Source organism: Glycine soja, chromosome 9 (assembly GCF_004193775.1).
Source record: "Glycine soja cultivar W05 chromosome 9, ASM419377v2, whole genome shotgun sequence".
Taxonomy (NCBI): Eukaryota; Viridiplantae; Streptophyta; class Magnoliopsida; order Fabales; family Fabaceae; genus Glycine; species Glycine soja.
In genome coordinates this window covers 46,723,251-46,747,491 of record NC_041010.1, presented here as the reverse complement: position 1 = coordinate 46,747,491, position 24,241 = coordinate 46,723,251, and the positions used below count along the sequence as shown (strand labels likewise).

Sequence of the window (24,241 nt, the reverse complement as noted above, 5' to 3'; positions counted from 1 at the left end):
GTTTAAAATCACTTATGATTTTGAACCATCACAAGATATGATTTCTTATAATTTAGATTAAATAAACAAATTAAATTAATTTAAAAAATTAGATAATAAAATTAAATCCAAAAAATTAAAAGATTAAATTAAACCCAAATAATAAATTAGAGAATTAAAAACTAATTTCACCTAAGAAAAACCTTCAATTTCTTGTGTAGAACAATTAACTCTTATAACGTACCTTATTGAATATTTTTTTATTTTGAAGCTAAATATACCATTACCAGCATAAGACTTGTAGGCTGAACGTTATATATAGGCGCTAATATATTGAGTGAGAATCACCACTCACCAGCAACGACCCATAGAAAAGCCCCCAAATTAATCAATCAACCATGGTTTGCTTCACATTACAAATTTCAGTTGTTTTGCTACTTTTGCTATATGCAATGACATTCCACAAAGGCATTTGTAGCACAAGTTGCAATGCAAAGGATCAATCTGCACTGCTAATCTTCAAACGCGGTGTGGTAGACCGTTCCAACATGCTCTCCTCTTGGTCCAATGAAGAAGATTGTTGTGCATGGAAAGGAGTCCAATGTGATAACATGACAGGCAGAGTTACAAGGCTTGATCTGAACCAAGAAAACCTGGAAGGTGAAATCAACCTATCTCTGCTTCAAATTGAATTTTTAACTTACTTGGACTTGAGCTTGAATGCCTTTACAGGTCTAAGTCTTCCAAGCACCCTCAACCAATCACTAGTCACACCCTCCGATACACATGCTAACTTCTCTAGCCTCAAGTATCTAGACTTGTCCTTTAATGAAGATCTTCATTTGGATAATCTTCAATGGCTTTCTCAACTTTCTTCATTGAAATACCTCAATCTCAGTTTAATTAGTCTTGAAAATGAAACAAACTGGCTTCAAACTATGGCCATGCATCCTTCTCTTTTGGAGTTGAGATTGGCAAGTTGTCATCTAAAAAATATCAGCCCTTCTGTCAAGTTTGTGAATTTTACTTCACTTGTGACTCTTGACCTGTCTGGGAACTATTTTGACTCTGAATTACCTTATTGGATTTTTAATCTTAGCAATGACATCTCCCATATTGACCTTAGCTTCAATACTATTCAGGGTCAAATACCCAAGAGTTTGTTAAATCTTCAAAATCTTAAATATTTAGGATTGGATAACAATGAATTTACTGGACCTATTCCAGATTGGTTGGGGGAACATCAACATCTGCAGCATCTTGGTCTGATTGAGAACATGTTTTCCGGTTCCATTCCTTCAAGTCTAGGAAATCTCACATCCTTGAACCAATTAACTGTTAGCTCCGATTTGTTGAGTGGTAATCTTCCAAACACCATTGGTCAACTCTTTAACTTGAGGAGACTATACATTGGAGGTTCCTTGTCTGGTGTTCTATCTGAAAAGCATTTTTCCAAACTCTTCAATTTAGAAGCACTTGCCTTGAATTCAAATTTTGCATTTGATTTGGATCCCAACTGGATTCCTCCTTTTCAGCTTCATCAAATTAGCTTGAGAAATACAACTCTAGGTCCTACAATTCCAGAATGGCTATACACACAGAGGACACTAGATATTCTAGATATTTCTTACTCCGGAATTTCATCCATAAATGCAGACAGGTTTTGGAGCTTTGTATCCAATATTGGAGCAATTCTCTTGTCCCACAATGCAATTAGTGCTGACTTAACAAATGTCACTCTAAATTCTGGTTACATATTTATGTCTCACAATAATTTCACAGGAGGGATCCCACGTATATCAACAAATGTCTCCATCTTTGATATATCTAGCAATTCCTTGTCTGGACCAATTTCCCCTTTATTGTGTCCTAAATTGGGTAGGGAAAAAAGTTTGTTGAGTTACATGGATTTATCATATAATCTTTTGACTGGAGTAGTTCCTGATTGTTGGGAGAATTGGAGAGGTTTACTTTTCCTTTTCCTAAACAGCAATAAGCTAGGTGGTGAAATCCCCCCATCAATGGGTTTGTTAGATGGACTCATTGAAATGGATCTGCAGAAGAACAACTTGTTTGGTAAGTTTTCACTAGACATGTCAAACTTTACATCATTGGTATTCATCAATCTTGGAGAGAATAATTTTTCTGGAGTTCTACCAACAAAGATGCCAAAGAGCATGCAAGTGATGATATTGAGGTCCAACCAATTTGCTGGCAAGATTCCACCAGAAACATGCAGTCTCCCTTCTCTATCACAACTTGATCTTTCGCAAAACAAACTTTCTGGATCTATTCCTCCTTGTGTCTACAACATTACTCGGATGGATGGTGCAAGAGCTGCGAGTCATTTTCAGTTCAGCCTCGATTTGTTTTGGAAAGGTCGAGAGTTGCGGTATGAAGACACTGGACTGTTGAAAAATCTTGACTTTTCAACAAACAACCTGTCCGGAGAAATCCCGCCTGAACTTTTTAGCCTCACTGAACTGTTGTTCTTGAACTTGTCTAGAAATAATTTAATGGGAAAGATACCAAGCAAGATTGGTGGCATGAAAAATTTGGAGTCCCTTGATCTCTCCAACAATCATCTTTCAGGGGAAATTCCTGCAGCCATCTCTAATCTTTCTTTCCTAAGTTTTCTCAACCTGTCATACAATGATTTCACTGGACAAATACCATTAGGGACTCAGCTTCAGAGTTTTGAGGCATGGAGCTATGCTGGGAATCCCAAACTTTGTGGACTTCCCTTAACAAAGAATTGCTCTAAGGAAGAAAATTATGACAAGGCAAAGCAAGGAGAAGCAAACGAGTCTCAAAATACGTCACTCTATCTTGGAATGGGAGTTGGCTTTGTTGTCGGCTTATGGGGACTTTGGGGTTCTTTGTTCCTCAATAGAGCATGGAGACACAAGTATTTTCGGTTGCTGGATCGTATTCTAGACTGGATTTATGTGTTTGTAGCTCTCAAGATAAATAAGTTTGGTGAATTAAGGGCAAGTTCTAGATGAAGTAAAAGACTGTTTGGATGAGCATTTTAGAAAGTATTCTAGACTGGATTTATGTGTTTGTAGCTCTCAAGATAAATAAGTTTGGTGGATTAAGGGCAAGTTCTAGATGAAGTAAAAGACTGTTTGGATGAGCATTTTAGAAAGTACTAATTAAAATAAGAGAAGAGCTTCTTGGAAAAGTGGTAATGTCAGAAGCAACTTTTGAATAACTCATTTTGTGTTTTGGATGCTGATCTAGTCATCTACTTATGTGCTTATTTAAATGATAAGTGATTTTCGTCATTTAATTGTAAATTGTAATTATATGTTGAAGTGTTTTTGTCTAATAAAATGATTAAAATGGACAAACATAAAGGTTACTTAATTTGAATATTAATAAAAAAAAACAATAATAAATATTATTTGAGAGAGTTCTGCTGTAATGGTAAGGTTGCTATCTTACTAACATATTTAAAATCTTAACTAAAGCCAGGAGGTTATGGCAATATCTATGAAAGCATTTTATCTGATGAAACTTTTGAGGCCATTAAACGAACAGTCGAAGCTTCCTTAGAAGGACAAGACGAGATTTTGACTAAGGTTGAGCTTTAATCAAGTTTACATCATCGAAATCATGTCTCACTGATTGGATAATCTAATGAAGAATGGGAGCAGATATCTAGTTTATAGATACACTTACGTTTTCTATATCATCTTGCAACCAATTTTATTTAAGAATTCAAATATAAATGAGAAAATAATTTGTTCTGCATGAATCTGCATAATGATTAAATAATGCCATAGCATAAGTATCATCTAACTGTCAAGTCAGATCCCTTAGTCTCTGAGCTAATATGCATGCTGTTTGTCTTCTTTAGACTGTTTAAGCTTTTTCTTAAGTTGGTTATTTCTGTTGATCTGGTTTTGCATGTCTGTGCTGTTAAGCTCACATATAAGATGAGCTTATCACTAATATATTCAAGAAAGCTTATCTTTGGAAACCAAATACAATCTGAGTTTAGACATAGATTTTGCCATATTAGCTGTACACTTGACACTGACAACAATATTATGTTGTGTTTTTGTGGAGTATTTCAAAAGATTTGAATTTGAAAAGCTTACCGGACAGATAGTAAACATAGAAAGTTTATTAGAGACATAGCTATATTTTGTCTGCACTTCCCATAAGGAAAGTAAACTTTATAGTGGTGACTATGATGTAACAGTGATATATAACATTTTTTATTTTAAAAAAACTAATAGAAAATAATGTTTTATTAATACGTTTAAAGCTCAACCTTTAGATGTAACTAAAAAATAGAATGAAGAAGGATGACAGCTAACTTAAAAAAAAGAATCATACAACTAAAATCAGTTCAACTTTCTCTTAAATAAATTGCTTCACTTAAAATTAACAAAGAAACACTAAATAAACAAGTATTAAACTTTGATGATTGTTGATGTAAAGATTTTTTTACACTGTCAATCAATTATCATATATACATGACAACTCATGATTGGATGACGGCGTAAAAAATCCTTATACTGTTAGCGTATTCTAATTAAATTCAATAAACAAGCTATCATTAACAATGTTACACAATTTTATTATGTCAGGTTAATACGGCTCGTCAATCTGGCACAATATATTCCATCATAGACAGCAGAATGGGGTTATATCCATCCGATTGCTTGGACAAGTTTTTAACTCTGGCCCTCAGATGTTGCCAAGACAATCCAGAGGAGAGGCCATCAATGCTAGATGTCGTGAGGGAACTGGAAGATATCATTGCAATGTTGCCTGAACCTGAAACTCTTTTATCAGATATTGTTAGCTTAGACAGTTCTGGTAACATAGCACCCCCATCATTTGCATCAACATCAGCATCAAATGTGACAAGGGAGGAGCAACACATGTCCTCATATGTTTCAGGAAGTGATCTTGTCAGTGATGTCATTCCCACCATTGTTCCTCGCTGATGCTGTACTATGCTAGACTACTTCACATATTCCAAAAAATGTAATTATAATTTTTCCTATACTAAAGATTTTGATAAATGGTAAAGTAGGAAGTTCAAGTTCCCATTTGGGACCTTGTAAATTTTATACTCATAGTTATAAGAGAATATCATACAATTGGCGGTGAAAAGAAAACGAGAATGATACAACTACTACATTTAAAAAAAAAATGTTTATCATGTGTGGTTTGTCAAAATTAAGGAAGTGCTTTCTTTTCAGTAATTACAAGGAATCCTATAAGTTTTAAAAATCGATTAATTTTAAAGTCTGTTTCCAGATTCAAAGCCATGACCAACTATATCAGTGAGAGAGGGCTTGCTCTCCCTTCCAAACTTGACTATATATATCCACCCTACTTAAAACCCATCTCTGGTCAACACTCTTGTTTTCTCTTGTATCAATCATTCAGTGATCGTGGTGTAACATAACATCCAAATCCAACAGCACCAACTCTTGTCAAGACCATATGCAATAGCAGCAGGCGGCATCTTTGGTGGCTTTTCGCTTAGACGGTAACAACAACATTCTTTACATGCGCTTTTAAATATGCATGTTGATTCCATAAAATGAATCTAATTCTGCCAAGCAATTGGAATTCACCACTTAACTATTCCCGTTAACATCTGCAATGTGCAAATGACATAAATGCCTAACATTGCTTGTGAGATACGTGCTTTAATATACACATTCCCCCCTAAAAATTTGAGCTTATCATTAAACTAATAATATTCAATAATAAATCTTAATCAAGTGATCAAGTGCAAAATATGGTGCTGGTCGGACCAATTATCTCACCTTTTTAACCAGCTTTTTTTGTCTTTCAAATGCCAAAAAATATATAAAATAATATTTTTTAACATACATTTTAATCAAACAAAAAAAGTAATTCATTGCAGGAAAAAAACGTTTAGTGAATTATTAAATTATTAATTAATTAAACACAGAAGTAATCATAAAAAACCATAATGGGTCGTTACAACCAGTCAATTTAAACTAGTCCACAACGTACTATTTTCTACATGGAATTTAATAAAAGTCATCCTTCCTTTCTTTCATATATTTTTGGTCTCCTTTCACATTGATTGTTTCAACATTCTTCCTTGCTTTCATATTTGTTTGGTCTCCTTTCACATCGATTGTTCCAACTCTCTTAAAGAGAATACAACATTGGTTTCTGCACATCATTGTATACCGTTTTAACATTGCATAAATTTTCCCCCATTTAACTGCATATATTTTTTTCATGAACAGATATTTCCCTATCATAATACAAGTCCTAAAAAAAAATATGAGAATACAATTCCTAAAAAGAATTCTAGATTTTTACTTGAATAACTTATTAAAAAAGCTATACATAAAATGTCTTTTTAGAAAATTACGTACTTATGTTAAATATTCTGCCTATGATTATGTGATATACTTGAATAATTAATTTATTGCTTGAAATTAAAGTAAAAGTCATTAATTGGTATCTGTCACAAGGCTGTATCACTATTCATACATGATACACCTCTCGCAGGTTTCAAAGTTCATCCAAGTCACACATATATAGAATTAGACGTAGGATTCAGTTGTTTTAGAAAAAATAAATCGAAGAGATAATGAAAGCTAAATAGAAGATGACTTCATAGTCAACTAGGTAGGGTTGCTTTAGAAAAAATAAATGGAAGAGATAATGAAAGCTAAATAGAAGATGACTTCATAGTCAACTAGGTAGGATACATTGTTTTAGAAAAAATAAATGGAAGAAATAATGAAAGTTAAAGAAAAGATGACAACTTGACAACTTGAAAAAAAAGTGGACAACTAAGTTGCAACTTGTAGATTATGCATGATTAGAAAATTTCTAGTATCCACAGCCACAGCAATTGATAGTACATTATACACAAACTCAAATAAAGGTGGTAGGTAAGTTTGGAAATGTCACTGCCTAAAGCTAGAATTGATGCATTAAAAATTATAAAAAAAGGTTAAATTAATTTTTTATTTCTCTAATTTATTTTTTAATTCAATTTCATCCTTTAATTTTTTTTTAATTTGGTCCTCTAATTTTTAATTTGATCCTTTAGGTAATTGTTTTAGAAAAAATAAATGAAAGAGATAATGAAAGTTAAATAGAAGATGACTTCATAGTCAACTAGGTAGGGTATGTTGTTTTAGAAAAAATAAATGAAAAAAATAATGAAAGCTAAAGAAAAGATGACTTCATAAGACTTGTAGGCTGAACGTTATATATAGGCGCTAATATATTGAGTGAGAATCACCACTCACCAGCAACGACCCATAGAAAAGCCCCCAAATTAATCAATCAACCATGGTTTGCTTCACATTACAAATTTCAGTTGTTTTGCTACTTTTGCTATATGCAATGACATTCCACAAAGGCATTTGTAGCACAAGTTGCAATGCAAAGGATCAATCTGCACTGCTAATCTTCAAACGCGGTGTGGTAGACCGTTCCAACATGCTCTCCTCTTGGTCCAATGAAGAAGATTGTTGTGCATGGAAAGGAGTCCAATGTGATAACATGACAGGCAGAGTTACAAGGCTTGATCTGAACCAAGAAAACCTGGAAGGTGAAATCAACCTATCTCTGCTTCAAATTGAATTTTTAACTTACTTGGACTTGAGCTTGAATGCCTTTACAGGTCTAAGTCTTCCAAGCACCCTCAACCAATCACTAGTCACACCCTCCGATACACATGCTAACTTCTCTAGCCTCAAGTATCTAGACTTGTCCTTTAATGAAGATCTTCATTTGGATAATCTTCAATGGCTTTCTCAACTTTCTTCATTGAAATACCTCAATCTCAGTTTAATTAGTCTTGAAAATGAAACAAACTGGCTTCAAACTATGGCCATGCATCCTTCTCTTTTGGAGTTGAGATTGGCAAGTTGTCATCTAAAAAATATCAGCCCTTCTGTCAAGTTTGTGAATTTTACTTCACTTGTGACTCTTGACCTGTCTGGGAACAATTTTGATTCTGAATTACCTTATTGGATTTTTAATCTTAGCAATGACATCTCCCATATTGACCTTAGCTTCAATACTATTCAGGGTCAAATACCCAAGAGTTTGTTAAATCTTCAAAATCTTAAATATTTAGGATTGGATAACAATGAATTTACTGGACCTATTCCAGATTGGTTGGGGGAACATCAACATCTGCAGCATCTTGGTCTGATTCAGAACATGTTTTCCGGTTCCATTCCTTCAAGTCTAGGAAATCTCACATCCTTGAACCAATTAACTGTTAGCTCCAATTTGTTGAGTGGTAATCTTCCAAACACCATTGGCCAACTCTTTAACTTGAGGAGACTACACATTGGAGGTTCCTTGTCTGGTGTTCTATCTGAAAAGCATTTTTCCAAACTCTTCAATTTAGAATCACTTACCTTGAATTCAGATTTTGCATTTGATTTGGATCCCAACTGGATTCCTCCTTTTCAGCTTCATGAAATTAGCTTGAGAAATACAATTCTAGGTCCTACAATTCCAGAATGGCTATACACACAGAGGACACTAGATATTCTAGATATTTCTTACTCCGGAATTTCATCCATAAATGCAGACAGGTTTTGGAGCTTTGTATCCAATATTGGAACAATTCTCTTGTCCCACAATGCAATTAGTGCTGACTTAACAAATGTCACTCTAAATTCTGATTACATATTAATGTCTCACAATAATTTCACAGGAGGGATCCCACGTATATCAACAAATGTCTCCATCTTTGATATATCTAGCAATTCCTTGTCTGGACCAATTTCCCCTTCATTGTGTCCTAAATTGGGTAGGGAAAAAAGTTTGTTGAGTTACTTGGATTTATCATATAATCTTTTGACTGGAGTAGTTCCTGATTGTTGGGAGAATTGGAGAGGTTTACTTTTCCTTTTCCTAAACAGCAATAAGCTAAGTGGTGAAATCCCCCCATCAATGGGTTTGTTAGATGGACTCATTGAAATGAATCTGCAGAAGAACAACTTGTTTGGTAAGTTTTCACTAGACATGTCAAACTTTACATCATTGGTATTCATCAATCTTGGAGAGAATAATTTTTCTGGAGTTGTACCAACAAAGATGCCAAAGAGCATGCAAGTGATGATATTGAGGTCCAACCAATTTGCTGGCAAGATTCCACCAGAAACATGCAGTCTCCCTTCTCTATCACAACTTGATCTTTCGCAAAACAAACTTTCTGGATCTATTCCTCCTTGTGTCTACAACATTACTCGAATGGATGGTGAAAGAAGAGCGAGTCATTTTCAGTTCAGCCTCGATTTGTTTTGGAAAGGTCGAGAGTTGCAGTATAAAGACACTGGACTGTTGAAAAATCTTGACCTTTCAACAAACAACCTGTCCGGAGAAATCCCGCCTGAACTTTTTAGCCTCACTGAACTGTTGTTCTTGAACTTGTCTAGAAATAATTTAATGGGAAAGATACCTAGCAAGATTGGTGGCATGAAAAATTTGGAGTCCCTTGATCTCTCCAACAATCATCTTTCAGGGGAAATTCCTGCAGCCATCTCTAATCTTTCTTTCCTGAGTTATCTCAACCTGTCATACAATGATTTCACTGGACAAATACCATTAGGGACTCAGCTTCAGAGTTTTGATGCACGGAGCTATGCTGGGAATCCCAAACTTTGTGGACTTCCCTTAACAAAGAATTGCTCTAAGGAAGAAAATTATGACAAGGCAAAGCAAGGAGGAGCAAACGAGTCTCAAAATAAGTCACTCTATCTTGGAATGGGAGTAGGCTTTGTTGTTGGCTTATGGGGACTTTGGGGTTCTTTGTTCCTCAATAGAGCATGGAGACACAAGTATTTTCGGTTGCTGGATCGTATTCTAGACTGGATTTATGTGTTTGTAGCTCTCAAGATAAATAAGTTTGGTGAATTAAGGGCAAGTTCTAGATGAAGTAAAAGACTGTTTGGATGAGCATTTTAGAAAGTACTAATTAAAATAAGAGAAGAGCTTCTTGGAAAAGTGGTAATGTCAGAAGCAACTTTTGAATAACTCATTTTGTGTTTTGGATGCTGATCTAGTCATCTACTTATGTGCTTATTTAAATGATAAGTGATTTTCGTCATTTAATTGTAAATTGTAATTATATGTTGAAGTGTTTTTGTCTAATAAAATTATTAAAATGGACAAACATAAAGGTTACTTAATTTGAATATTAATAAAAAAAAACAATAATAAATATTATTTGAGAGAGTTCTGCTGTAATGGTAAGGTTGTTATCTTACTAACATATTTAAAATCTTAACTAAAGCCAGGAGGTTATGGCAATATCTATGAAAGCATTTTATCTGATGAAACTTTTGAGGCCATTAAACGAACAGTCGAAGCTTCCTTAGAAGGACAAGACGAGATTTTGACTAAGGTTGAGCTTTAATCAAGTTTACATCATCGAAATCATGTCTCACTGATTGGATAATCTAATGAAGAATGGGAGCAGATATCTAGTTTATAGATACACTTACGTTTTCTATATCATCTTGCAACCAATTTTATTTAAGAATTCAAATATAAATGAGAAAATAATTTGTTCTGCATGAATCTGCATAATGATTAAATAATGCCATAGCATAAGTATCATCTAACTGTCAAGTCAGATCCCTTAGTCTCTGAGCTAATATGCATGCTGTTTGTCTTCTTTAGACTGTTTAAGCTTTTTCTTAAGTTGGTTATTTCTGTTGATCTGGTTTTGCATGTCTGTGCTGTTAAGCTCACATATAAGATGAGCTTATCACCAATATATTCAAGAAAGCTTATCTTTGGAAACCAAATACAATCTGAGTTTAGACATAGATTTTGCCATATTAGCTGTACACTTGACACTGACAACAATATTATGTTGTGTTTTTGTGGAGTATTTCAAAAGATTTGAATTTGAAAAGCTTACCGGACAGATAGTAAACATAGAAAGTTTATTAGGGACATAGCTGTATTTTGTCTGCACTTCCCATAAGGAAAGTAAACTTTATAGTGGTGACTATGATGTAACAGTGATATATAACATTTTTTATTTTAAAAAAACTAATAGAAAATAATGTTTTATTAATACGTTTAAAGCTCAACCTTTAGATGTAACTAAAAAATAGAATGAAGAAGGATGATAGCTAACTTAAAAAAAAGAATCATACAACTAAAATCAGTTCAACTTTCTCTTAAATAAATTGCTTCACTTAAAATTAATTTTAAGTAAAATCAGTTTTGCAAAACTAATTTTATTTCAAATCAATTTAATAAATGCTTACACGAACACGCAATTAATAAATATTTGGGAACGTGATTTTAGCGTAGATAATAAAAAAATCATTTTAAAATTAAGAGGATTATATAACATTTATAAATAAAACATTAGGACATAACATTTTCATTAGACGTGACAATTTGTTCAAGTAAAAAGAATATACTCAAAATGCATTTAAATAAATTCTTATATTTATACTAATCTATTATTTTTTTACAAAAAAATACTAAATTAAAAAAATATTTGTTTGAAGAAAAAATCATTCCCCTCTCTATAATTACCATAAAGTATTTGTCAAAAAATAACTAATTACCATAAAGTAATCATGGTTATAAGGAAGAAACGCTAACGTTGCATCCTTTGCATTCATGTGTACATGGGTCACTCTGGTCGCGCAATTCTGCGTCGTTGCATGATGCTGCAAGTGAGACTACAGTGCACCACTAGTAGCAGTTACGCCATCGCATGTTACGCGCGCAACGGTCAACTCGACCATGCTCGGAAGGTGTTCGACGAAACGCCTCTCCCTCACAGAACCGTCTCTTCGTGGAACGCCATGGTCGCCGCGTACTTCGAAGCCCGCCAACCTCGCGAGGCCCTCCTCCTGTTCGAGAAAATGCCCCAAAGAAACACCGTTTCATGGAACGGCCTCATTTCGGGCCACATCAAGAACGGAATGCTCAGCGAGGCGCGCAGGGTGTTCGACACAATGCCCGATCGCAATGTTGTTTCGTGGACCTCCATGGTCCGCGGCTACGTGAGGAACGGTGATGTCGCGGAAGCGGAACGGCTATTCTGGCACATGCCTCACAAGAACGTGGTGTCGTGGACCGTCATGCTCGGTGGGCTGCTGCAAGAGGGTCGTGTTGACGATGCGCGCAAGCTGTTTGATATGATGCCTGAGAAGGATGTGGTGGCGGTTACCAACATGATTGGAGGGTATTGCGAGGAGGGCCGCTTGGACGAGGCGCGTGCGCTGTTTGATGAAATGCCGAAGAGGAATGTGGTTACTTGGACCGCTATGGTTTCTGGTTATGCAAGGAATGGGAAGGTGGATGTTGCAAGGAAGCTTTTTGAAGTGATGCCGGAGAGGAATGAGGTGTCTTGGACGGCTATGCTTCTGGGGTATACTCATAGTGGGAGGATGAGAGAGGCTTCCTCGCTTTTTGATGCGATGCCGGTGAAGCCAGTTGTTGTTTGCAATGAGATGATCATGGGGTTTGGGCTTAATGGGGAGGTGGATAAAGCAAGGCGAGTGTTTAAGGGAATGAAGGAGAGGGACAATGGGACTTGGAGTGCGATGATTAAGGTGTATGAGCGGAAAGGGTATGAGTTGGAAGCATTGGGTTTGTTTCGGAGGATGCAGAGAGAAGGGCTTGCGTTGAATTTCCCTTCGCTGATTAGTGTTCTTTCTGTGTGTGTCAGCCTGGCCAGTCTTGACCATGGCAAGCAGGTGCATGCCCAGTTGGTGAGATCTGAATTTGATCAGGATTTATATGTTGCCTCGGTCTTGATTACAATGTATGTTAAGTGTGGCAATCTTGTAAGAGCAAAACAGGTTTTTAACAGGTTTCCTTTGAAGGATGTTGTTATGTGGAACTCTATGATCACGGGTTATTCCCAGCATGGCTTGGGAGAGGAGGCTTTGAATGTTTTCCATGACATGTGCTCTTCTGGAGTTCCACCAGATGATGTTACCTTCATCGGAGTTCTTTCAGCATGTAGCTATAGTGGTAAGGTGAAAGAAGGGCTTGAATTGTTTGAAACAATGAAATGTAAATATCAAGTGGAACCTGGAATTGAACACTATGCTTGCCTAGTTGATTTGCTAGGCCGAGCAGACCAGGTAAATGAAGCAATGAAACTAGTAGAAAAGATGCCTATGGAACCTGATGCTATTGTTTGGGGTGCATTGTTGGGAGCATGCAGAACCCATATGAAGCTGGATTTGGCTGAAGTTGCAGTTGAGAAACTTGCACAGCTAGAACCCAAAAATGCTGGACCGTATGTCTTGCTCTCAAATATGTATGCTTATAAAGGAAGATGGCGAGATGTTGAAGTCCTTAGGGAAAAAATAAAAGCTAGGAGTGTTACCAAATTGCCTGGCTGTAGTTGGATTGAGGTGGAGAAAAAGGTACATATGTTCACTGGGGGAGACAGCAAGGGCCATCCTGAGCAGCCTATTATCATGAAAATGTTGGAGAAGTTAGGTGGATTGTTAAGGGAAGCTGGGTACTGTCCTGATGGTAGCTTTGTCCTTCACGATGTGGATGAGGAAGAGAAGACACATAGCTTGGGTTATCATAGTGAAAAGCTAGCCGTAGCATACGGACTCCTAAAAGTGCCAGAAGGGATGCCAATTAGAGTTATGAAAAATTTGCGGGTTTGTGGTGATTGCCATTCTGCAATTAAATTGATTGCAAAAGTCACTGGAAGGGAGATCATTTTGAGGGATGCTAATAGATTTCATCATTTTAAGGATGGTCACTGTTCTTGCAAGGACTATTGGTGATTCCTTGGAACACATATGGCATAAGATGTGAAAAGAGGGTTGCTTAGTTCCTGAGCATGATGGACTTGGATACCATGTACTTTGGTGGGCTGTATTTTACAATCAAACTGAAGCTCCCCTTACAAATTGCATTGGTAACATACATGAGTGAGTATATTTTACATTCAGCTGACAGCATCATTTGGGATGACATAGTATTTGTTTTTTATGCAGAAAATTGGAAGAGCCAGTTGACGTTATACGAAGGGATTTTTTTCCAACTGAAATTTGCATTACCTTGAGATGTGTTTAAAGTGGAGAATTTGCCTCCACTTGGAAAGAATTTGAAAGACAATCTCCCAAAGCCAGCGTATGCTCTGGTTATATGATTTAATTGGGAAATATAGATGATTCATAGAGAATTTTAGGTAAAATGCTTATCAATCTGGCATCACATTCTGTATTATAGACAGAAGATATCATTCACAATTTGAAGTTAATCTTAAATGAATTTGTGAACAAATTCATAAATTTATAAATAAAAGTAAATAATAATTCAATATTTTTAAATAAAATATAAAACAAATTTAATATAAAATATGTTGAATTAGAATTCATTATTGACTGTTATTGTTAGTCATAAAATTAGGAAAATATAGTTTTTTATTAAAAAAAATATATGTATGATATAAATTATTTACTTAAATAATATATTTAATACATTAATATAATTATGTGGATTAGGACAAGGTGGATATTATAATATTGGTACTAGCACTCATTTTTGTAAAAAAATTCCAGGTAAATATTTGTCCACATTCCTAATCCCAATAAACGAATAATTATCCTCTAACAGGATATTGATAAGATAAGATTGAGTTTATTTTGTCATTCCTACAGAATGCAAGTCCAATTTCCTATCTTTGAAGCCTTCCTTATTAACTCCGTCCTCTTCGTGCCCTCAACCGTCCTTCGTCCAATTGACCTCCTCTCACCAACCCATACCTTTTTTACTCCCCTTGTCTAATGGGTGTGTCACGTAACCTCTAAACAAATTTTATGTAATAACTATTAAAACAATTATATATTTCCTTCCTGTATATATTTCAACATCTTTCAATATATAATTTTTAATACTATTAAAACAATTATGTTTTATTTCCAATAAAGGATTCTTTTAACGTAATGGTAATTTTTTTAAAACATTAAATGCTATTTAATAAAACTATGATTGACACGTTAAATGTTAAACGTTAATAAAACTTTTAAGGATTCTTTGAAACGTTAAATGATAAATTTTCCAATATCTTATTTATTTGATTGATTCAAATTCTTTTAATATATCATTTTGATGGATTCAAATATTGATATTATTATAAATTGACACTGATAGGAAAATTTATCAAATGTGTGTATTGGATTTGTTTGACATGTTAAATGCTATTTAATAAAAAATAATAATAGAATTCCAAAAATTGCATACCTCAATAATAATATATTTCCAAAAATACCCCACATATTTTCCTTTATATAAAAAAGATAAAGATAAATTTTTGTGAATAAATTTAATTTGTGAATAAATATATTTATTATAAATTTGATTATAGCAAAATCAAATGTACATGTTTAATTTTTAAGATCTAGTTATTAATGTTGATTTGACTGTTACAATTTTTTTATAACTTAGGAATTTAATTTGTGAATATATATATATATATATATATATATATATATATAAATTTGGTTAGAGAAAAATTTACCACTATCTAAATTTAAATCCTTTTTAAAATGTATTATAAACTTTTTTTTTACATAATACTATAAATGATCTTCTTATGTAAAAAAACATATATTTTAATTATGAATTCTTTTAAATTTAGTCACATATTAATCAAATCATTATTTTAAATTATTATCATTTTTCATGAGATAAATATTAATCTATATTAAAAATGTTCATGCAAAAAATCATTGATTAATATCGTTAATTAATATACCATTAATGTGAATAATCTGATTAAATAAAATTAAGTGTTGTTGTAAAATCAAATCTTCGATCTAACGATTTTAAAATGTTCAAGTTCTCTTTACATAATGAACCAACTAGTGTAGAATTTTAGAAAGTTTAATCTAACGATTCAAAAAAATAAATAATTATGTGAGAATGACATGATCAAATTGCTTCAAAGTCAAACTACCGAACGTTCAGATTTTGATCAACAACAACACTAACAAATATACTTAAATACAGTAAAAAAAAAAAAAACAAATATACTTTAATTAGAGTTGTTAATTTATAGGTTTTTGTTAGCTTTTCTATGTTAACTTTATATATATTTTTATGAGATTTATGTTCTAATGTTACTGCCTCTAGATATTATTATAAGGTCTAATTAATTAATCCAGGAATTTGGTTAATTTAATTTGGAGCATTAAATTTATCTTAAATTAATATTTTTTCTAAAAACTATTCTCCTAAATAAAACTAATAAACATTAATGAGTGACGTTAATAAAAGATATTTTTCTGAAAAAAATAATTAATATATGAAAAATTATAGAATAAATTTTATAAAAATAATTAAGTTACATTCTTAATTTAGACCTTATAATAAGAAATGGACGAAATAAATTACACTTAAGTGACTAACTAATAATTTTCTTTTTATATGTAGAAATTCTTATAAATTTTACAATAACTAACCCATCATGTTTAATTGAGTGAGTTGAGTTACACAATTTATTTTTAAAATGTTTAGATTTATTTTACTTTTGTACAAGATAAAATCCATAATAACCTGGAAAAGTAATAAAAAGAAGAAATTGAAAACAGGAAATAGACAAAGTCACAAAGCACATCAATTCAGTCATAAAATAAAATCCATAATAAGGATTCGTATCTTCCCCCTTAATTAAGACAAGAGAAAGCTTTGTTATTTAGTATTTATCTTTCCGCGTTATGGTACACAAAATTTTCCAAAAAGCATTAAACTATTTAGAAAATATCACCGTCACATTAATCATCAACCAAATTAACCCTTTTATTTCCCCAAATTGTGATTTCGTTGGATTTTGGTGGGGCTGTGGCCTGTGGATGCCTAATCGGTTTTCACTTCACATCCCGGTGACGTCAGCATCGGTTTCTGCGTGCGCAAAGTCGCTTGCTTTTGGTGCCCCCAAATTCCCATTTGCTATTAACGTGATCCTCTCTCAATTCCTTTTCAGTAATCGAATTAGGGTTTTCAAAAAGTCTTCCCTTTTTCCCTTCGTCCTGTGGTTCCGTGAATCCCTTCAAGAACAATCACCCTAGCATGTATGTCGCCTTCCCCTTTAACTATTCAATTCCAATTTCAATTTTTTCCTTCAAAAATGATGTTTTTATGTCATTTGAATTTTGGGTTTTAATTGGGTTTTTGGGTTGTGTTTTATTGGTATCTACAGGTAGGTTGGTGATGAGCGGTAAACCCTATTCCAAATGCTGACTTGCATTTGGGGTGTCTTTTCAAACTACATTCTTTCTGGAATTCGATAATAGGTGATTCTTGAATTAAGTTGATCATAGAATAGAAGCTTATGGAGTCGTATTTGTAGCTTCTGAGAATTTTGGTTTGGAGCTGTTGGCTAAAAGAAGGTGCTCCTTCAGAAAGTGGGGTATTTTGCACATGGCTCCAAATCTGAGGCTAAGATTGTGTGTTCCCTTGTTGTTTTTGTTGTTGAGTTTTCTCTTGAATTCTAATGCGGAATTGGATCATCGAGTTTCACATAAGGTCATAGCTGCTCCTCATAAAGATGTGGGGACAAATGTAATTGATGGCACCGGTGTAGAGAATGCTTTTAATTTTGAGAATGGCAATAGCGTGGTGGGTAGTAGGAAGGGTGGAAGCAATAAGGTTTCGGTTTCAACTGTTGCGTTGTTTACGCTGGCAATGGCAGCTGCCACTGGTTTAGGTGCCGTGCCATTCTTCTTTGTGGAGCTTGATCCGCAGTGGGCTGGATTATGTAATGGAATGGCTGCTGGTGTCATGTTGGCAGCGAGCTTTGATCTGATCCAGGAAGGGCAGGAGTTTGGTGCTGGAAATTGGGTTGTCACTGGGATTCTTGCTGGTGGAATCTTTATTTGGCTATGTAAGAAGGTGATGATGTTTCTTCCTGTATCTGTGTCTCTACTTTTCTATGCATTGCTTGAGAGAATATACTCGGTGTTGCATTTTTTCTCCAGCGCTGCTTTATGCACTATACATGGCTTATTCTTCAATGTTGCTAGGCTCGAGTCATACATTGTTGATATGGATAAGCTTCACATCCACAACAATTTCAGATGAAAATAAAAATTAACAAAGGGTTTTCTTGTTCACATCACTTGTACAAGTCAGCTGTATTGATTTTTCAGTGAACTTTCGCACTGATCTTCTACTTAACAAATGTGAGCAAAATTGATGAATTGATCATTTAGTAGTAGTATTGTTATGTTTAGTGTTTCTCTTCTTTTTTTTTTTCTGTTTGCCTGGGATGCATTTTTGTTGTATAGTTCTCAAATTTTACTCTACGAATCTTGGTTTTTTAACTTCCTCACTTGTGTCTTGCTTAATCTCTTGGGTTTCGGTTTCAGTTTCTTGAGCAGTATGGGGAAGTAAGCATGTTGGATTTAAAAGGTGCTGATGCTACCAAAGTTGTTCTTGTTATTGGAATAATGACTCTCCATTCTTTTGGGGAGGGATCTGGTGTTGGGGTCTCATTTGCTGGGTCAAAGGGTTTCACTCAAGGCCTATTGGTAACTTTGGCTATTGCGGTACACAACATTCCTGAGGGCTTAGCTGTGAGCATGGTACTTGCATCAAGGGGTGTCTCTCCACAGAATGCTATGTTATGGAGCATAATTACATCTTTACCCCAGGTAATTCTTAATTCAAGATTTTAATTATCTTAAACTGTCAAGGAGAAAATTATTTGACTTTAGTCAGCATATCACTTTCAAGAGTTGCTTTTATGAGTTATATATGTACTATAATTTTGCAATCCCTTCTGCCCGTTGTGAACCCCATGCTCACATTATCCTTAGGAATAAAATTAGGATTGGATGGGTCTCAGACTCTCAGTCACTCAACTCTGTTTTGGTACACTTTTAATCTGATTCAAGTGAGGTGTAATATGTTGCATGATTAGGCCAGAACCATTTGTTGTAGTGCTTTTCACTGATTGGTAGTGTCATCCAACCTAAGAGGACTACTCTGTCTTTGTACACTATTACATAGACCATCGATGATTTGATAAGGTCCTTTAAGTTTCTCATTCTGTCTCTGACCTCATCCTCTTAAAATCTTATTCTGTATGTTAATGCAGCCAATTGTAGCCGTTCCTTCATTTATTTGTGCTGATGCATTCAGCAAGTTTCTTCCTTTTTGTACGGGATTTGCTGCTGGGTGCATGATTTGGATGGTTATTGCAGAAGTGCTTCCTGATGCTTTCAAGGTTATTTCCCATTATTATTTTACATCGAAGATATTCTGATATTTTCTTCTCTGCAGAATTCTAAAGACTTAAAAATTGGCTTTTCATAACTATTTTATTTTAATTTTTTTGGCTTTTCGGTGTGGATAAACTCCCAAAGCTTAAGCTATTAGATAAAGTCTCATGAATGGTTTTAAATCTCTAGCAATCCCTCTAAAGCAATGCTCAGGCCTCCTTACCTTGTGCTGTAATTTAATTTAATTTTACTGTTAACAAGGCTGACTAGTATTAAACTATTGACCATTGTGATACATGTTAAAATTGTTGAACAAAAAGGAAGAAGAAAAACCCTGAATAATTTATATGAAATAATGGGTTGTGTGTTGAAATTATGGGAGTTTAGATATAGAGGGAAGAAATTGAGAGAAAAGAGACTTTGAATAATAATGTATTACAATGAGATACATTTTCTTAAAACCTAGAGCATACCCTCATTTATATTAATAATAATGCTATCTAAATAAGAAACGAATCATGATATAAAGAAATATGGCTACTAATTAAAATGAGGAAATAGGGAAACTAATCTAAAGGATAGTCTAATATATGATAAGATGTTTTCATATATTCTAGCATTCAAAAGACATTCAGCATAACACAGTCACACACTTCATGGTTCAATTTACAAGGCTAAGAGTTGGTGGGTGCTCTTAGACACTAATCCCTATTTATTAAATGGATTTGTGATACACGAACTGCATGCAGTTATTCTAACACCACCACCCTCCCCCCTCTAGATAAAGTTTATTAAGCTTTAAGCTATAAGCTTGTTGCAAATAAACCCTTCAAAAGGGAGGAAAACAGAGATAATATCGTCTTCAGTAAACATGAAAAGGGTGGTTGGAGTATGCCTTATTTTTTTTTAATATCATCCATTCTCTTCATATATATATATATATATATATATATATATATATATATATATATATATATATACATTATAACATTAGTTTCTCTTCCTTTTGGGTTATAGGAAGCCTCAGCTTCACAGGTTGCATCAGCTGCAACCCTTTCTGTAGCATTTATGGAAGCTCTGAGCACATTCTTTCAGAATTTCAGTCATGACTACAAGTGAGTTTGTATTAAATTTCCTTTTGGTTATCAGTTATGTTACATTGGGTTTTGTTGCTCTGATGAAAAAGTATTAATCACCCATGCTCTGTTGCTAAATTGTGAAATGTAGAGATATGCAGAAAGCTACCCTCTTTTCTTTCTTCTGTTACAGTTTTCTTTTCCCTAAATTTTGATTTCTTTGTTACAGCTCTGAGGATGCTTCTGGCTTTTTTGTTTCATTACTTTTTGGTCTCGGCCCTTTACTTGGAGGAATTATTCTTGTTGTATTTGCTCTTGCCTTACGTCTTCAGCATGCTCTCCTCATGAGCACCGCATGTGGTATTGCCTTTGTTCTTGGTGCCTGGCGACCAGTGCAGCTTATTTTGTCTTCAAAATTGGGATTTTTTCCTGTTTTGTTACTCCTTGGAATGGGGGCTGCTTTCATCCATGTTTCATCATCTGGTGTATTAAAGGTGGCAGCATCCAAAAAAGCCTCAGTCAATGACTTACCTACACTCACCGGTTTCCCACTCAGTGTTCACACCCTTCAATCATTCATATCATGCGGTGCAGTTGCATTTCACGCTTTGGCTGAAGGACTTGCATTGGGAGTGGCTGCACCAAAAGCATACGGACTTGGTCGTCATATGGTCCTTCCAGTCTCTCTACACGGGCTTCCCCGAGGTGCAGCCGTGGCTAGCTGCATATTTGGAGCCACTGATAGCTGGCTCGGTTCTCTTGCTACAGCTGCCATAATTGGATTCATGGGACCAATATCAGCAATAGGAGCTATTCTTACTGGTATTGACTACAGTGGTCTTGATCACATAATGGTTCTTGCCTGTGGTGGATTGATCCCTAGCTTTGGAAATGTAGTAAAGAGAGCTCTAAGTTTGGACAAGAGGAAAAGCACCTGTGGCCTCATCATGGGTATTGGATTTGCTACTTTATGTCTAACATTCACTAGGTTGGTTTGTTTACATACACCTTACTGCAATTCTGCACCAGAAGCTGTCAGATAAGAGTCTAGTGCTACCTTTGCCACATGCTCTATTGTTACTCTTGTAACAGTAGTATACATTTCTGTAATTCGGTTTCTTGAAGCATGGTTGCCCTAATTTGAAGAGATCCATGGTAAAGAAACAAGAAAGAGCAATTCAAATGGAAGTTCCCTAAGATGAAGGCAGATTTACAAGTGACCAAAGTTTTCATTTAGAAGATATCCATTGGCGTCATATTTTAGTGCTTACCTGTATATACAGTTTTACACATGATCTAAATTTGCCGACAATGTAAAACTATTGAGAAGTGAAACAGATGATATCTTTTTTATTATTATTCGGCGCTTTATTTATGAATTGAATCGATATTTTACAATGTTACTGGACTACAAGTTCTTTTCTTTTTTGTTGTTTATGATGATTTACGACATAGTTGCAATGTTTTGAGAACGGTATGTGATAATATCTAAGATTTTGTAGATTTTTTCACCAGCAAATTGAGGTCAAATCATTTGTATTTATGTCATAAATTTTTTACAATATTAAAGATAGTAACAAGATTATAGATTTCTGTAATTTTTTACAAAATAAAACTATAAAGGTTGTAGCGAAATTGCAACTACAATCATAACTGTAATTTTAAATCTTGCATAATTGTTTTCATAAGTGATTTTTTTTTACTGAATTGTATTCATAGATGATAACACATGGAAAAAAATTGTTTACCGCATAAGTTATTGAATTATGTTCGTATAATTGTTTTTCACTCATTTATGTGAGTATTTGTTGCAATAAAGCAGAAAATTATTTGTCCGATATGTTTGGAAATTAACAATAGCCAAGTAATGTTATAAGATTTTTTGCGTGTGATTTTATCATTTCAGTGAAAAGATACAAAATTGGTGTCTTGAAGCCTAGTTTGACAAAATAGTTTAATGTCACGGCATCGCTATTGAATTGCTTATGTGACGGAATCGACGTTGAATGGGTAAAGAAAATGATGGAAGGAATGAGAAACAGACTCGAACAAGATAAAGTCTTTCGGTAATCCTTTTAAAAAATGAAATGTTGTATTTAATTATTTTTTTGAAATGATAAATTTTAGATAAATTTTGCAGACTGAAAAATCTAAGTTATACATGCGATAATAAATCTTATTAACCAATTTGTAATTTTTGTTCATTGGGTTTTGAATTTAGACTAATTTTGTAAAGAGTAGAATGGTACTTGTCACAGATCCGGCCTAGGGCTCAATTGAATCCAAGGTCACTTTTTTGAAATGTCGATCATAGAGAAAACTTGTTTTCATTTTTGCATATACATCTCTGCAAAATAATTAATTTGTTCAAGTATAACTAAATTTTAAATTAAAGATTAATCTCCCAGTTTAAAAAACTGAAACTTGAGTCTAAGCATAGAAATCTAGTCCATCTTCACACCCATAAAAAGTGTTAAGAGTATACGATAACCTATGCGCATTTATTACTATTAACCTTTATGTAGGCTTCTTGGCTAACTTGAGTTTGTGATATCCTCCATCGCTCATGTAAACTGCATTCTGGGAATTTGGACTAATCTGTCACATCTCAAGACAAGTTACTTGTCAATTCAATTTGTCCACTTGGGATAATGTAGTATTCCTTGATTTCTGAAATAATTCCAGCAAAAAATATTGAAAGTTACATCAAAATGAGACTGCAATTACGAAACCATTAGAGTTGACCTTGTAATAGAAGTCAGAGTAAATGCACAAAACTTAGTTCAATTATTATTGTTGTGCTTAATTGCAGCTATAAGTGTGACTCCAAACACTTTGATGTCAGAGTAAATGCACAAAACTTAGTTTAATTGCAGTAAAATAAGTGTGACTTAATTGCAGTTATAAGAACTCCAAACACTTTGATGTCAAGACCTTAATTGCAATTCAAACATGTTTTTATACGAACTCCAAACATTTTGACATTATGGCCTCACTTACAATTACAATATCATCATTTTTCAAAGGTAACTTTCACGTTACGGCCTCAATTGCAGTTACGAACTGTTATTTTAAAGAAAAATACTTTAAAAATAAGCTTTATGTAATTACAAGAACTCCAAACACATCACAACTTCAAATGTAGTTATGGATCTTTATTTTTCAAAAATCCTTAAAAATAAACTTCTTACTCCTCACGCGTTACTACTAAATAAGATATTAATGACATGTTAAGTATATCAATATTATAGTCATTATGGTCTCATTTATAGATACTTATTTTTTAAAGGTAACTTTGATATTACAAGTTCAATTGTGATTACAAAACATTATCTTTTAAAAACCTTTAAAAATAATCTTCATGCAATTACAAAACTCCAAACACCTCTACTTTACAACTTCAAATGTAGTTACAAATCATTCTTTTTAAAACACCTTAAAAATGTAATCTCCTTCCTTACTTTTGACATGATACTACTAGGTAAGATATCAACCGCATGCTAAAAAACAAAAACTGTTACAATTATTCAACTAACCTCTAAACATCAAAGTATCTTTCTTAAAAGAGTTGCTCACCAAACAAGAAAAGCAACAAATAAATATTCGAATATGTAATTATGTGAACTTGAAACATTTTATGTTATGACCTGATTTATGATTCTCAACCATTATTTTTTAAATTAATACTAAAAAAAATCAGCCAAATAATCGAAGCTACAAGATTCAATATCATTATCATTAAATTTCCGGTTTTATTTGGCGTGTATTTGGATGACCAACGACCGTTGATGAAATTAATTTTGAAATGATTTAATTTAATATGAAATTTTAGATTCAACGCAAAAATTATTATAAGATGAAACCTTTTAAACTATTAATATGATAAAATAATTAATTACAAAGTTATAGATAATTTAGTAAATAATTTTAAGCTTATTATTCATTTGTAATATATATATATATATA

The 24,241-nt window shown here is 33.8% G+C and overlaps 4 protein-coding genes across 5 annotated transcripts; all 4 read left to right on the top strand.

Moving 5' to 3' along the window:
• The first annotated feature begins 315 nt into the window (after nucleotides 1-315).
• On the top strand, nucleotides 316-3,278 carry LOC114425296 (receptor-like protein EIX2). Its single transcript, XM_028392165.1, has 2 exons — nucleotides 316-639; nucleotides 712-3,278. Exons 1-2 carry the CDS (start codon nucleotides 378-380, stop codon nucleotides 2,982-2,984), a joined length of 2,535 nt encoding a protein of 844 aa, XP_028247966.1. The 5' UTR covers nucleotides 316-377; the 3' UTR covers nucleotides 2,985-3,278.
• Nucleotides 3,279-7,237: 3,959 nt separating this feature from the next.
• LOC114425297 (receptor-like protein EIX2) lies at nucleotides 7,238-10,087 on the top strand. Its single transcript, XM_028392166.1, has 2 exons — nucleotides 7,238-7,558; nucleotides 7,631-10,087. Exons 1-2 carry the CDS (start codon nucleotides 7,297-7,299, stop codon nucleotides 9,901-9,903), a joined length of 2,535 nt encoding a protein of 844 aa, XP_028247967.1. The 5' UTR covers nucleotides 7,238-7,296; the 3' UTR covers nucleotides 9,904-10,087.
• Nucleotides 10,088-11,499: 1,412 nt separating this feature from the next.
• Nucleotides 11,500-14,259, top strand: LOC114425835 (pentatricopeptide repeat-containing protein At1g56690, mitochondrial-like). Of its 2 annotated transcripts, none has more exons than XM_028392796.1 (2): nucleotides 11,500-13,891; nucleotides 13,971-14,259. In XM_028392796.1, exon 1 carries the CDS (start codon nucleotides 11,622-11,624, stop codon nucleotides 13,755-13,757), a length of 2,136 nt encoding a protein of 711 aa, XP_028248597.1. In that variant the 5' UTR covers nucleotides 11,500-11,621; the 3' UTR covers nucleotides 13,758-13,891; nucleotides 13,971-14,259. The 2 variants fall into 2 exon arrangements, with proteins under 2 accessions (XP_028248597.1, XP_028248598.1); XM_028392797.1 differs by having other exon boundaries at nucleotides 11,500-13,904.
• Nucleotides 14,260-16,720: 2,461 nt separating this feature from the next.
• On the top strand, nucleotides 16,721-21,673 carry LOC114425295 (putative zinc transporter At3g08650). The gene is made up of 6 exons (XM_028392164.1): nucleotides 16,721-17,048; nucleotides 17,177-17,868; nucleotides 18,345-18,629; nucleotides 19,076-19,204; nucleotides 20,217-20,314; nucleotides 20,505-21,673. The coding sequence occupies exons 2-6, from the start codon at nucleotides 17,398-17,400 to the stop codon at nucleotides 21,316-21,318; spliced, it is 1,797 nt and encodes a 598-aa protein (XP_028247965.1). The 5' UTR covers nucleotides 16,721-17,048; nucleotides 17,177-17,397; the 3' UTR covers nucleotides 21,319-21,673.
• The last annotated feature ends 2,568 nt before the right edge of the window (nucleotides 21,674-24,241 follow it).

Excerpts from the sequence above, each read along its gene's own strand:
- LOC114425295 (XM_028392164.1), top strand. The coding sequence starts at position 17,398 with ATGGCTCCAAATCTGAGGCTAAGATTGTGTGTTCCCTTGTTGTTTTTG. Across the intron at positions 17,869-18,344 it reads TTATTTGGCTATGTAAGAAG|TTTCTTGAGCAGTATGGGGA; the intron begins GTGATGATGTTT and ends TTTCGGTTTCAG. Across the intron at positions 20,315-20,504 it reads AATTTCAGTCATGACTACAA|CTCTGAGGATGCTTCTGGCT; the intron begins GTGAGTTTGTAT and ends TCTTTGTTACAG.
- LOC114425835 (XM_028392796.1), top strand. The coding sequence starts at position 11,622 with ATGGGTCACTCTGGTCGCGCAATTCTGCGTCGTTGCATGATGCTGCAA.
- LOC114425297 (XM_028392166.1), top strand. The coding sequence starts at position 7,297 with ATGGTTTGCTTCACATTACAAATTTCAGTTGTTTTGCTACTTTTGCTA. Across the intron at positions 7,559-7,630 it reads GAACCAAGAAAACCTGGAAG|GTCTAAGTCTTCCAAGCACC; the intron begins GTGAAATCAACC and ends ATGCCTTTACAG.
- LOC114425296 (XM_028392165.1), top strand. The coding sequence starts at position 378 with ATGGTTTGCTTCACATTACAAATTTCAGTTGTTTTGCTACTTTTGCTA. Across the intron at positions 640-711 it reads GAACCAAGAAAACCTGGAAG|GTCTAAGTCTTCCAAGCACC; the intron begins GTGAAATCAACC and ends ATGCCTTTACAG.